Source organism: Coturnix japonica, chromosome 2, assembly GCF_054131305.1.
Source record: "Coturnix japonica strain WE chromosome 2, WE-NBRP24, whole genome shotgun sequence".
Classification (NCBI taxonomy): Eukaryota; Metazoa; Chordata; class Aves; order Galliformes; family Phasianidae; genus Coturnix; species Coturnix japonica.
In genome coordinates this window covers 60220530-60236189 of record NC_140664.1, presented here as the reverse complement: position 1 = coordinate 60236189, position 15660 = coordinate 60220530, and the positions used below count along the sequence as shown (strand labels likewise).

General features: G+C 39.5%; 1 protein-coding gene across 3 annotated transcripts in view; it reads right to left on the bottom strand.

Annotated features, from left to right (window-relative positions):
- The window catches only part of CNTNAP2 (contactin associated protein 2), a 568010-nt gene that overhangs the window by 16096 nt on the left and 536254 nt on the right, over positions 1 to 15660 (bottom strand). For all 3 annotated transcript variants that reach the window (XM_085539942.1, XM_015854925.3, XM_085539944.1), the window contains one exon: positions 2788 to 3018. In XM_085539942.1, the coding sequence (XP_085396068.1) occupies positions 2788 to 3018 (231 nt within the window). The remainder of the gene's footprint in view (positions 1 to 2787; positions 3019 to 15660) is intronic.

The window sequence follows — 15660 nt, the reverse complement described above, 5'->3', positions numbered from 1 at the left end:
TTTTGTTGTGTTTCTCTGTGATAAAAATGACTGGTACTGTTTTCATTGGTAGAGGTGGGGTGGAAAGGAAGGGAATTTTTATTCTCTCACTCAGTTCCCTATGTCCGTAAATTTATAACAGCTGGGGAAAAAAAGAGGGGAAAAAAACAGATGTTGAAGTTCTTGGAAGAGAGAGGTTCTCACAGACATAGTACAAATCACAAGACCAGCTTCTGCACTTCTAGCATTTATCTAATGCTGAAAAAAAGAAAGGATTGGATAGCGGATAAGGGACAGGTCAGAGTAGGTTGTTTTAATCTAAATTTAATGGTAATACAGGAAGTGAAGTTCTTTTCAGCCTAGGGGAAGGAAAAAGAAGGCAGTCACATGAAGTACTTGGGCACCTGTATGCATCTTATTCTGATTTTTTACTCATTCATGCCATTCCTATGTTCCATGTTAAAGTTATTACTTGTGGAAAACATTCAATCTTTGCAGAGGATCTTGTTAATAGTACTAAGACTATTTCAGTTCCAGAGTCAACAGAAACTATTACTTGTACCATCAATTTTTAGGTTTTCTCCTTCCACATGCTTTGTGTTAAAAAGTTTTCTAGTTGGGTATGGGCAACAAACAAAATAATCAGTGCAAACTGCCAATTTACCATTGTGACTCTATTAGCAAATGCTTTCATTTATCACTCACCGTCATCTATTTCTAAGTTATTGAAGCTTACAGTACACGTTTTTCCTGAAACTGAAACAGAGCCCGCTGTGCCAGACTGCAAAAGGTACTTTTACAAAGCTTGAGTAGTTCTTATTTGACTCTGCTAAATGAGCTCTTATGATACCTTCTCCTTGTACCAAGGAAATTTAACCCAGAGTGGAAAGTCTGGAATTGTTCACACATGGCTCAACATTATTTCTCTTCTATCCCCATGAAACACCTTTCACGTATTATACCACAATTGTTGCACTCTTTAGTATGGCATTTCCTTAGTAGGAGTCTTTACAGCAATATCATGCTTTCCCTCTACTGCTGCTGAACACTGGGGAGGACAATAGGAGGAATGCCTAGCTGTAGTTCTTACTAAAGCTTCTCATCACCAGAAATGAACGCAAGCCATCATGCTCTGTTTATTGAAGACTGAAACAGTCAAGTAAAGCCCTGTCACTACAATGAGATATTTTTTTATTTTTTTTTTACTGGACAAAAGCCAACAGACCAATTGAAGTACTGCAAGCACATGCTGCATGGTCCCTGATACCCTTCACGACTAAGTACTGCAACTAATCAAGATTAAATTTATATTTTTTAAATCTGCCAGGTCAAAGTAGAATTCATTCAGCAAAGGTTTCCTATGCAAAACTAAATCAACAGAAGATCAAGCACAGTAGCACAGGACAAGGAAAAACTGAACCCCCGCTTTAACATCAATGAACTATCAGGAAACATTCAACTATTTTGAGTAAATCCAGCCAGTCTTTTGTTAGCTTGCAGTCAAATTATCTATTGGAAAAAGAAAACAAAATTAACAACCAGTACACATTAACCGCACAAGACTTACTGCACTAGTTAATTTTCAGGAAATTTCTGGCACACTTTTTAGAGACACAAGCCAGTGAGGAGGAATTTCCTCCTCATTTCCTTCAGGAAATGTATTTCTATGGAAAAAGAAGCTTAGAACATAACCTTCACAAACAAACTGATCTCATAATTTCAGAGGAAAAATGGACTACTAAGGTTTCTGATTAAATAAATCAAGTAGGAAATTGCATGTCATGAACAGTGAAGAGATGCAGTACAACCTTAGTAAAAAAAGGCTTGTGGCATGAATGGAATGAGAAGTTTTAGAGTAAGATGTTGCCAGTATCTGCATTTGGGACTTTTAGCTCCAGAATATCTTCTGCTTCTTACGAACCTCTGCCCTACCTTTCTACTGAACAAGATCTGAACGGAAGGGCTGCAAGGAATTGTTTAAAATTTTGAAAAACAAAAACAAAGGTATGATCTTGGCACATGCTTCTCTTGCATACCAAAACTGACAGAGAGATAATAGGACTACTTGGTGTCAAAACCATTATGGTCCCCACTTTTCCTCTCACATTTTAGTTTTATACCACTGTGAAGCCATCAACTTGCCTGGACAGTTTCTAATTTATGTTAACAAATGAAATCAGTAAAACCAGAAAAAAGTGAAATCAGAATCAGGCCAAAATATGACACATATCAATGTAAACATGAATACAAATTTAAAGGAAGATGATTTTTTTTTTTTTCCTGAACTATATATCTAACATCCAAGCAGCAAGAAGAAAAAATACAATCCTCTGAAGTCAGGCACAGTATATACTTCCAAAGACTGTCAAGCACAAAGCAGAATAAGTTTGCTGGGATCAGCAAATGGTTTTGGCTTTCTAGCATTTCCTGCATGAGAGGAACGCAGTAATGACTGATAGGATTTCCTACTAAACATGGTCTAAGGAAAGCAGACATTTCAGAAAACAAATCAGCACTTTATAAATACACATTATGTCTAATTTTTTATTTTTTTTTTTGGTATGACGTTGACTACAATATACTTACTAGCAATTCAACAAAAGAAATACTACTATGCTTAATCCACACATATTACCAATGTCTTGCTACAAATACTACAAAGTACCACCCCAGCAGCACTATATTTCTTCATAAACATAAGACAAGCCAACAAAACATAAACAGCAACAAAAGGCAAAAATAAATTAAAAAAAAAAAAAATTCTCTCAAATGTTGAGCTGAGTTAACACGGGACGAAGCCCAGTTTACCTGAATCTAAGTGCCATGGGTCAGTTGCAGCAGACATTGGTGGGATTGTCAGTGGCGATGCTCCACAGTTGGATTCCACCAGTTCTCCTTGAATGTGGACGTGAGAGGAGGTATTGGTAGATCTCAAAGCTGCTTTGAGGGGAGCAATCTGGTTGAACTGTACTCTTGATAGGCAACCAGTAAATCCCGGTGTGTTGTATTTATATATATCTTGGTCGATCTTCCCAATTTCTACAGGAAATGAAGAAACAAAAAGATATAGCAAAATAATTCACTGCTTTGGAAAGAACGGTCTTAGCACTCAGTTCCCAGAGCTCAGTTCCAAAGTCTCTGTTTCAGGAGACTAAGAATGTTTCAGACCCTGTCAGACTTCTTTCCATTTTGTTACAGATTAAAGCAAGAAACCTTCAAACCTTGTTGAGACCTGGTTTTGGTATGCTATTATTAAAATGAAAGGCTGGGGAGAAGGAGGCATCAACAAACAAAAGACCAGGAAAAAACCCTCTCCTGTAAGAGGTGATGAAAGAGAAGGTACAGGCATAATTATGGCCGGGATGCCTCTTCCAGCTGAAGTTTCTTCTTCGTTCACCCCAGCTCCTTGCCCACCAGTCTGCCTTCATTGGTCAGGACCCTGTCGACAGAACCATTGCACGCACTTGTGCCATTAGCATTCACACTCCACTGCAATTCACTCCTTTTCCTTCCCATTTCATCTCAGAGACCAAGCATCCCTTTGGCTAGATGTGGAAAATAGCTCCTCACCAACCTCCTTCCTCTGCAAGCTGTAAGAAGTGGCACAAGCAGGGCTGCACAGAGATGGTAAACTCCCTGTTCTCCTGCTACGGGTTGAGGAGCCACAGCTCTTACCTCTTCTCCTCAGGGCCCCAGCCAGCAAAGAGCTTTTGGAAGTTGGACATAATGCACATGGTGGCTGCCAGCTAGCCCAAAAACTGGTGGATGCACTTTAAGAGCAGTCCACAGGCCTCCTCTGCATCTTCTTGGGCTTGGGAAACCAGGAGCTTTCCTCACTTCTAACACAAAATTTAAAACAATCATCAAATGGTAGCCATAAGCCTTAGCACTTGTCTGAAGAATCTGTAGATCATTCACAGCTCTTTTGCTTTCCCTGTCAGGAACTGTTACAACAGCCCAGCACAAAAAGGTGGAAATAAAACTTCCACTCTTCATCAGCTGACTGTGTTACAGAGGGAGGATATTAGCACATAAAAGCCTTACTGAAGCATCAAATTTTGCTTTGCACCGTGGAACTGAACTTAATTTCCTCTGTTTCAGCACACAGTACATAAAAAAGGAACATGGCAGCATCATGTTCGTGCTGTACTAAAGAATTGCTCTAGAGTCCTTGAAATGCTTTCAAATTCCCTTTCTGAAGGTTTCCATTCCCTGGTTCAGCAGGGTGAGGAGTTCAAGTCTAGCTTTTGAAATTAATGGAAAGATGCTTACTGAGTTTGATATAGGTTGGTTTGCTTAGTAATACATTAGTTTAAGAACCAAATGGAATCCATAAGTGATAGTTCTAAAACTTAACAATTCAGCTTTAGTGAGTCTTGTTTTTCCCAATAATTTTGCACTGGGGACATCATAGAATACTTTTATCTTCTGCCTCAATGATTTTGCCACATGAGAATTACTGGAGTCACCACAGAATACTTTTATCTTTTGCCTCAAAACATGCAAGGACATTTTCCTTGGGTTCCACATACATTATTCTTAAAAAGTGGTCCACAATGGCCTAACAAGCAATGGAAATCTTCCAAACTGGGGAAAAGTGAATGAAAGTCAGAGGGTTCAGTGATTAAGCTGATGGTGAAAAAAGGGGGAGAAGTAGGTGGGAACTTGACCACCCTAAATACCACTGAGAATGCCCAAAGCAACATTAATACATATCTACGAGACCTTGAAAAAGAGTGAATGTGTATGACTAAGTATAGCACATATAGTCTTAACTGTATAAATGTAGAACCTAAACTTTGACAATGCTTACTTGCTTGTCAAGTTGCCTGGCACACATTGTGAGGAATAAAGGAATGCCACTTTTCTAACTCTGCATTGGAGCTAGAGAGCTTTCTTCCTGGACTCTGGATGACAAGTTGAGCAACACAACATGGTACACCAGGAACAGAATGCATGAAGCAGACTGAGATTGCTCAAAGGCAACCTTTTCAGGTAGGAATAATGCTAAGGCTTTAAAGAGTGTTGTTACTAGAAAACAAAACAAAACACAAAACCAAACAACATAAAATTGCAAGATTTTGTCATAAAAAAAGAAAAAAACAGCTGAGACAGATGATTCTGCAGAGAGATGTGAGGAGAAAGCACAAGAGATTTTTTTTTATTAAAAAAGCTGGGGGAAGAGCTAGAAAGCAAAGCATGTCTAGGTTTTTGTGCTAGTAAACACAAAAAAGCCAACAACACAAAGTTAGCAGAAAATGCATTTCAGACCTTGTATGGGAAATCACAGCTTGAACTTCTGATTAATCAACTGAGGCAAGTGTTGGGTCAGCTGTGGGAACACAGGTGAGAGTAATCTAGCTGTGCTCCCGGAAGGGGTGGAGCTCGACCTCATTTAAGGGCTGATCACCACTGAGGCAGCATCTCTTGGAGATTACTCTTCAGTGGAGACTGCCTTATCTTTCTGGTCAAGGCATTGACATTGGTGAGTTTTTTCTTTGCTAATAACCTTTGAATATCTACCATCATCTTTGTTAACATCTTTATATTAGCTATCCTTACAGACCTTTTGGATATATTTGTGTTCAGCTCTAACCAAACTAGGCCCAATTATAACCTACAGGCAACAACATCTGCTGACTAAGCATGCTAAAATCTACCATGCAACATCTAACAGTGCTATTTCTATAAGTAGGGTTTTGCATCATAGACACGTACAAGGAGTTCCAAAGCTATAAACCAGAGTATTTTCAAGCTAGATTTTTTTGGGGTGGTCTACAAATTAGACATGAGTTATTGGAAAGCTGATGGGAACTGGACAAACCTTATTCACATTTAGAACAACTTACTGACTTTCACACAAACTTGAATTGTACCTTTTCTGTCTTGGCAAACAATTTAAAATGACTAACATGAAACATTTAATGCCCGTATGGGAACTGCTGATCATGGCCTGAACCTCTGATTGACCACCTGAGACAAGCAATGAGTCAGCTGCGGGAGCACAGGTGAAGGCAATTCAGCTGTGCTACCGGAAGGGGTGAAGCCTGGATCCACATCTCCTAGACCCCATTTAAGGAATGACTGCTAATGAGAAAGGATCTCTTTCTGGAGACTGTTCCGTTGTGGAGTTTTACTCTGAGTCTTTAATAGTGAGTATTTTCATTTATTATTAATTATTTTTCTATCATGCTAATCTTACTTAACCTAACATCTGTATAAGTTTAGCTTCTGTACACTTATTGATCGTATGTATACTTATTGATTGTACAATGCCTTACCTAACATGTGAAAAACAAGTGACAGAAATAAGTCACAAAATCCGATAATCGGTAGAAATATTAGCTCCTTATGTGTTCCATAGTACACAAATTGATTTGCTTTATCTATTCCATTTTCCTTTCTTGCTTGCTAATGTCCTCATGTCTGCAAGTGCTTATTCAGCCTTTATCAATGCATGTCTGAAGAGGGGGTGGAACAATCTACTAATAGTTCTATGACTTTTCCAGAATGTAATGAATGTGTGTGACCTATGCCTTTGTATATGCAACTACTGCTTCCTTTGGTGTGCATGTTTGGCAGAGTGATCCCCTCTTCACCCAGTGCTACAATAAAGGGAATACCTGCTTGACATAACTCACTGGTATGTCAAGTTACTTTGGTGGATTTTTCTCCACCTCATTGAATAGTCTTGTTTTCTTCAATTTTGTGCTGGGGACATGATATAATACTTTCATCCTCTGTCTCAACAGTTTTGCCTCACAAGAAACCCATGAGTTGTAGGCGCAAGGACATCTTCCTTGGATTCCACATATATTATTTTAAAAGTTGCTTACTAGGGCCTAGAAAGCAATGGAAACTTTCTGAATTGAGGAAAAGTGGCTGAAAGTTATGAATCATTGAAAAAAGAATGAGTATGTATGCTGAAGTACTACATATGTCTTTACTGTTTAAATGTAGAATGTGAACTCTGAGTGTACTTGCTCATCAAATCACCTGATACATATCATGAGCAATAAAGGAATGCCACTTTCCAACACCATGTCAGAGTTTTCTTCCGAGATTCTTGATAAGATGGCCTCTGAATTGTGAGAACAGCCTTTTGCATAGCTTGAGTGGATACAAGCTGAAGGACTGGAGGCTTGTGTAAATGTATGCTCAAGAACAAAATGTGGAATCTGTGGAACCTGTTGTGAGGTAAAGATGTGGAAGTAAATGTTGTATTGTTGAAGACAAGATGGTGCGGTCAATATGGTGGAGGGAACGGATGCCATTCAGAGGGACCTTGACAGGCTGGAAAGCTGGGCTCAGGTGAACCTAACGAGGTTCAACAGGGCAAAGTGCAAGGTTTTGCACTTGGGCTGGAAGAACCCCAGGCACCTGTACAGGCTGGGAGGAGTTGTCCTTGAGAGCAGCTTGGCAGAGAAAGAACTGGGGGTCCTGATGGACAAAAGACTCAACATGAGCCAGCAGTGCGCTCTGGCAGCCTGGAAAGCAAATGGGATCCTGGGCTCCATCAGGAGAGGGGTGGTCAGCAGGGATAGGGAGGTGATTGTCCCTCTCTGCTCTGCTCTTGTGAGGCCCCATCTGGAGTACTGTGTCCAGGTGTGGAGCCCTCAGTACAAAAAGGACATGGAGGTTTTGGAAAGGGTGCAGAGGAGGGCCACGAAAATGATCAGGGGGCTGGAGCACCTCCCCTATGAGGAAAGGCTGAAGGAATGGGCTTGTTCAGCCTAGAGAAGAGAAGGATGCGGGGTGACCTCATTGCAGCCTTTCAATACCTGAAGGGAACTTACTCCCAGGAGGGGAGTAAACTCTTCAAAAGGGCTGACAATAGCAGGACTAGGCGAAATGGTTTTAAGTTAAAAGAGGGAAGATTTAGGTTGAATGTTAGGGGGAAGTTCTTCACTAGGAGAGTGGTTAGGCCCTGGAACAGGCTGCTAGGGAGGTTGTGGATGCCCCATCCTTGGAGGTGTTCAAGACCAGGTTGGACAGGGTCCTGGGCAACCTGATCTAAAGGCGTATGTTTGGTGGTCCTGCTGGGCAGGGGGGTTGGAACTACATGATCCTTGAGGTCCCTTCCAACCCGGGTCATTCTGTGATTCTGTGAAAACAGCTCAACACACCACCAGTGAGAGCTGGTTTGTGCTATCTTCCCGTTTAAAATACTGGAAATTCACAGCAAGGATGATTATTTGCCTTCATCCCACAATCATCAGAGACCCCCACCACACTCTTAGAATGCATGCCTGAACGGGTGAGACAGTATGTTAATAACTTCTTGGAACTTCTGCCCATGCCCCTGGAATGTAATGAATATGTATATGCTACACCTTTAAATATGTAGTTGCTGCTTCTCTCAGTGTGTGTGTTTGGTGGAGTGATCCCCCATTCACCCAGAGCTGTTATAAAGGGAATACCTGCTTGGCATAACTCACTGGCATGTCCAGTTACTTTGTTGGCTTTCTAGGCTTCACCCCCCTGAGTATTTTAGCCTGCTGTAATCCTAACCTCTGGAGAGAGCACCAATCATATAATGAAATATACCTTTGTTATTATGGCTAAACTTCATTTTTTCTCCCAGAAAGGTGAGAGGAAAATAAAGATAACAATCACATTATTTAAAGGAAATTGGACAGTGCAACTACCTTCCATTGTTCTAAACTGGTAAAATGTTGGATAAATTTACATCACAGCATATAGTACTATTAGTATTAGTCATATTATTATTCTCAGAGCTAATGCAGTAATCTTGTTGGCACCCTGCCCACAAGTATTTCTGTAATAAAGTCTTCAAAAAATACCATTAATTGGCTTTTAATAATTTTGCCTGGTTTTAACCATTTGCAACCTTGACAACATAATATGCAGGCATGAGACAAAGGCCATTAGTATGAAGCAGAGACCATTTAGGCAAGTGCATTTTAACAGAGAGGCACTGTAGCATATAAATTCTTAAGACTGAATATTCACATAAAAACTATACAAATGCTTACACAGATTAATTGCCATTTAAAAATGTACATTACTACAGAGCATGCTAAAAAAAAAATCACTGATACCACTACATCTTGTGTGCTATGATTCAGTTAATGTATTCTTACTATCAATTACTTGATGAAGGAAAAACAAGGATAAAGTGTCCTTGTGCAATAAGATTTGGGAAGAACAAAGGAAGGATGGGGTCCCTGCAAAAAGAAGAGTTTGAGAAGAAAAGTTTCAGTTCACAAGGATCTGGTTAAACAAAATTATCCTGAAGGTACATGGCAGAAGATGTTAGCTTAGCACCTGCATGTAAATCGGTTGCTGCATAGAACAAAGAGCGATAGCCTTTAGAGGATACAAATATAGTTCTAGTTGGGCTAAACAACAAACTCTGAACCCAGATTATGAAGAATGTATAAACAAAGGAAATGAAGGGGGTACATGATAGGTGAATTGAGAAGAATATGAATACTGAGTACTTCAGCCAATGGGCAACAGGGGAAGGGCTCACCAGTGTTAGGTGCAAGGATAAAAGAGGAGCAATGTCCCCTACCGCTTTGAGAGATCCCTCAGAGGTACACCTCAGTGGACTCTCCCTTTATTTGAATAAAAAAAGCTGAAGACTTCCCTCTGCCTCTTTTGAGGATAAAGATGATTGAGCAAGCTTTGAAGCAGAAATTTTCCTAACAACTTGGGGGCTCATTTAGGATTCATCCACTCTCTAGTGTAAGCAGACATCTGAGTGAGCTGATGGGACCTCACTGATTTTTCTTCTGATCAGCTCACTCTGGAGTTCATCAGCACCAGGGGATTTACTGGGTTCTCAGGATCATCCCAGACAGATGAGATTAATAGAGAAGTCTGTGAGAAATAAAAATGAAGGTGTAAGAGACTATTTCTGTCTTTGTCTCAAAGCTTGCTGTTGGACAACTTCAACAGACTGAGAAGTCCAGGTAAGCCTTGGACAAGTCCAGGGCAGTTTTGGACAAGCCCAAGAAATCTTTTGTCCAAAGACTTGCAGGATAGGGGCAAAGCGAGATGAGAAGCTGCCAGAGACAGGCAGCTGTTAAATGGCTGATGAGCAGCCTTTTGCATGCATATCTTGAGGGAGATAACTGTACAAAGGACCTGCATGCCCAGAGGTGCTGCATGTGATTCTAGTGCCCAGGAATGCTGAACAGGCAGAATAAGAAGATAAATAAAGCACCTACAACCAAGGAACAGGGTGCCCAATATCAGATGCCTCATGGCAGGATACTTGCCTACTGCCTAATTTTCCTGGGCCTGCTACCTAAGACCTGCCTATTTCTCCTGGACCTGCTGGAAGTTGCCTTCCATTTCCTGAGGCCAGCTATTCTGCTGCAACCTCCCCCTGCACCCTTTCTCCTGCACTAGCATTTGGACCCCCCACTGGATCCTTGATGGTGACTATCTCCAGTTTACATAATTTTTGCATTTTCTAGCTTTTCTATGGCCTGTCTTCCCTTTCCCATTGCCCTAATTTGTAATAATCACCAGTCTTTCCCTTCCTCATCATGTTAATTGATAATAAACTGTTTGGAGGATATTTGACCTAGCTTGTGTCTCAGTCTCGCTCAAGGTATATCAAAGAATCTCCCCTCTTGTCCTGACAATTAGAGCAAGAAAGATGGTAATGGAGGAGCTGAGGACTTTATGAAGAAATCTTAGCAGAGGCTCAACTAGCATAGGCTTTACCCTTGGACTTTGCAGTGTATAATATTCAACCTGGAGACTGGATCCTGGTGAAAGACTGGAAAGAATCACAATTCTCTCCCATGTGGAACAGGCCATTTCTTGTGCTGCTTACTACAGAGACTGCAGTGAAAACTGTGGAACCTGGATAGATCCACCATACTTGCGTTAAACCTGCGCAGGCCCAGACAGCTGGACCTTGAAGCTGAAAGAGGGTGGAGGTCTCCTACTAACATTCACTCAAAATTGGCCAAGTAGTGATCCTGAACCCTTACCATCTAGGAAAGCCAAAGAGGATAGCAGTAAAAGAGGGAACATGAAGGTCACTGATAGTTACTGAAGGAGTATGCTGCTTGGATGCTTGGACTAGCACTACCAAAGTCAGGTAAAGATCCCATCCAATGGGAAATTTTAACTCTAAAAAGCTCTAGTGAATTAATAGACATTAGTATAAAAGGTGGACAAAACTGAATAAATAGCATCATACAGGGCAAGTCCCATGGTGTTCTGAATGGAAAAATCTCAAGACAAATAATGTTGATTTTCATTGTAGGGAAACTTTCACTCATACAAAGAAAGGGATAGTAGCTGACAAATGGAATTGTAAGGTAAGGTAAAATTGTGCCAGTTTCAGATAGGAATGGATTAGAAACCTGACAGGTATATGGCAGGCAATGGCTGCTGTTTGTAGCTGTAGAAAGCTTGATTATATGGGAGGAAATCTTGGAGGACGGATCTTGTATAAATCCTTTACTTTCCCATTCACTGGATATACAATGAACAAATTCACTGAAGCATCAATTTACTAGTGAAACTTTAACTCTTTGCACACTTAGGGAAAGAAACCTTCTGTCTATGACATTTTGGGGAAAAATAAAATGATCAGTGGATTCTGAAAAATGGCAAGGACAATCCACTAAAGTAAGGGTAGGGTGTGGATTTCAAGCTTTCTTTGCACCAGGAATTAAGGCTTTTGGGAATAGAATACTAGTGCCCAATCTCCCTTGGCAAGTTGAAAGCCTTGCAAGTGCCACTGGGCAAGGTGTTAATGAAAATAATATTATTTCTCTGCTAAAAATTATGTGCTACTACTGAAGATCTTGCCCATCCAGATAAAATGTTGTAAAGATCTATTTTGAGCATGCTGGTGACACAAGGTACTATTAATGAGTACCCACAAATTGAAATTGACGCGCTCTATCCTTTGGATCATTTTTGGGGCCTTCCTCTGGATGCATTTCAACAGGTCCATGTCTCTCCTGAAATGAAGACTCCCCATCTGGATGCAGTGCTCCAGGTGAGGCATCACCAGCACAGAATACAGGAGCAGGATGACCTCCCTTGACCTACTGGCCATGCTTCTTTTGATGAAACTCAGGATATGGTTGGCTTTCTGGGCTGCCAAGGCACATTACTGGCTCATCATCCACCATTACCCCCAAGTCCTTTTTAGCAGGGCTGTTCTCAATCCTTTCATCTCCCAGCTTGTCTAGGTAGTGAGGGTTTTGTCAACCCAGGTGCAAGATCTTTGATTTGCTGAACGCCATGAGGTTCTCCTGGGCTCACTGCTCAAGCTTGTCTAGGTCTCTCTGGATAGCATACCATCCCTTGGGCATGTCAACCACACCTTGTGACTTCCATAATGAAAAAAAATAAAAATAAAAATAAAACCCCAACCCATCAATTTACATTCATGAGATCATTTTCAGTTAATATAAATACATGGCCTAAAAAATTTCAAATATAGAGTTGCAATCAGATACTCAACTCAAAAATCTGACCCAGCATGTCACGATTAAGGTGTGTCATTGAATTTATCCATGTGGAAAAAAACTGCACCCACCGACATTCACCAATTTCTTAATTATTATTGAGACCAAGTATTGAGAGTGAGCACAGTAAGGTGGTGAATGGTGTGTTTCAGCAGTGGAGACAGTAGGCCAGATTGTTATGAGTGATATGCAGGCTCTTGCTCATTGCTGGTGAAATGCATAGCTAATAGTGACTATTATGCTGAAAAAGAGTGTTTTGTAGCTAAGAATTTTCTCTATCAAACAGTGTTATTGCGCTCGTTCTATTTGTTATTTCCACGGTAAAAAAAAAATAAATAAAAAAATGAGGCACTAGTTTTGGAATTACTTACATATATGTGGCCCAAGACAATTTCTATTCATTAAAATATGGTTTAAAATGGCTAACCAAAAGGTTGGAAACATATTACCTAGACTATAGCCTGAACTGACAGAATGGAATACAAACATTATTCAGTCAGGCTGTACCATGCATTTCAACTGCAAACCTCTCTGAGTGATAATGGAAATCATTTGACTGACAAGCAAAGTGCTCAGTATACAGATGCAAAATCAGCAGTTCCCAAGGCAAAACTGCTTAAAACTGCTTAAGAAGTATCTCACAGTTATCTTCAAGATCAATGATTGTTGGGTTTTTTTGGTTTTTTTTTTTTTGTTTTTTTTTTTCCCTACCTCATTGTCTATGCTCTCCATGTGATGCAGGGACAATGGGATCATGGGTATAAAGCAGCAAAGGACAGAGACTAGATGTTTTTCATTTTCAACAATAACATCTACATTTCTCTGCAGACAGGTTCTAAATAGCATGTGAGGAATGTGAGGAATGTGGAGAAGTAATTACACAGCTGAAACTTCTTAAAAAAGACAACAAAGACAAAACAAAAAATCCCCATATGATTGAAGAAGTGAGTAATCTTGATCATTTTTTATATCAATATCAAAAATGTAAGTTCAATCTGAGAAAAAAATTGTCCTCAAAATTCACTAGGACAAAGCATTTCAGCAGGTTTATAAACTCATTCCAATTCAAGCTCAAAATAAATAATCTAGACAGTGTCTTTCATAACGTTAGAGAAGAATGTAATATAAATACATTGAGGTGGCATGAAAATGCAGAATAAATCTTAAGTTTCAATCACATAGTTTCTCTAAATGTGCTTTTATGTCTTATGGAGGCGAGATTTATCATAACTCAGCAAATTCCTTTCCAGGCAGAAAATAAACAAATAACCAAATTACATTCTTGCAGTGAGGAGTCAGAAGTAATGTGCGTTTACGTAATGTGCAATCTACATTCTGGCCAAACTCCAGACCATTTAGATATATTGTGTGTTTGTTAAAATTATAATAAAATACTATAATTTCAGTCTGATTATTATTTTGTAGTTTTAGTGGTACCCTTCTATGACTTTGTATATGTCCTCAGACTACAATTCATTTTCTGTATAAGCAGCTTCAAATATCTTCATAAAACTGCAACGTCATCAAAGTGTAGGCAGATTGAAATTTCTCCTCTCACATTCTGCCTCCCTTTTCTATTTTACTATTCTGTTTGTAGATAAAGAAAAAGCAAAAATAACTATTTTGAGAAGATTCACGGTATGAACCTAAAACTCAAACAAGACATTTCAATAAGATTATTTGTATTCCTTTACCATGTATGCCTTATATTAGCTTCCTCTTTTCTTAAAGATTAAACAAACAAACAAAACAAAAGCAGAATATCCAAAGTGAAGATCTGCAATCTGTTTGCCAAGAAATTACATTAGCAGGGGACTTTAGCATCACCAAGTGAAAACTTCTTCATCAGTCTCACACAATTATTTCTTATTTATTTAATAGAAATCTGTGGCTACTGTACCTACAATTTTGGATTTTGATGCAATGTAGGATATAAATAAAGTTTTTTCAGCACTGACATGTTTTTCAGGAAATAACCACACTGGACAAGTAATGACCTTTCTCAGTTGTGGAAATTTGTTTTAGTAATCAGATCATGATTGACAAGAAAATGAAAAGTAAGATGTTAATGAGGACATGAACACTGTAACTTAGCAGGTCCTTTTTCTTCCCACAATTTGATTCCCAGTTTGTTTTACTTTCTCATTTTGATTTTTTTTTTTTCTTGGATCAAAACATCCTTCTTTTGTATAGACAAAAAAAATCTATACATAGCAATGAAAGGTAACATTTATTTCAACAACTGGAAACATACTTTAGGACAGTGTAGGAAAAAGCTGAACATGATTATTTTTTTAGCAGCAATTTTTTATATGCATTTTTTCTAGAATTGTATGCCTCACAATTTGAAGCTGAGTAAGACATTTGAACAGCCTCTGTTATGTCTTAAAGTGAGTAATGGAGTTCATCTAAGAGAAGCTTTTGCTTCCTTTCTTTGTTACATTTATCCATACATGAAATATGCTTCTGTATTTCCTCTGCTGGAGCACACTTATATGCAATAATTTTCTTCTGAAAACTGTTCAGTTTGCAATGTTAAATTAGCATAAAAATCAAGGCCAGGCCGGATGTAGCTCTGGGCAGCCTGGTCTAGTGGCTGGCAATCCTGAACATAGCAGGGAGGTTGAAACTAGATCATCACTGTGGTCCTTTTCAACCCAAGCCATTCTGTGATTCTATGAAAAATGTCACAGCCACATTAAATCAGATCAGTGAGATACCTAGTTCATTGTCTTTTTTGTAATAAAAGGTAACTGACATTAGATTACATAAGTCATACAACAAGATGGAACACATATGATGAACCCCCCCAGCACTACCTTCTGGATTGCCATAAACATATGCCGTAAACAGTAAACATATGCCTGAGATGAAGGCTGCACCTGGTGTTTTATTTTCAGTTACTAGCAAAATTGTCTTCCGCGAATGCATCCAGTGTTTTTGGAAGCCATTAATGTTTTGGTCTCTGTGATATCTCATGGCATTTACCTCCACCACTGCAAAACTCACTCTGTGACAAATTAGCTCTTTCAGCTCAATATCAGGCTGCAACTCAGTTTATTGGACTTCTCAACTTCTTGCATTGCAGAAAGCACAGCAGACCTCCACCCCTCAAGGTTATCACTGCACAGCACATTTGGTAGCTCAGAAGGTCAGGTGAGCTTTCAGCCTTCAGACATTCCAGTTACAGTCTCAGAGCTGAGCAGAAGAC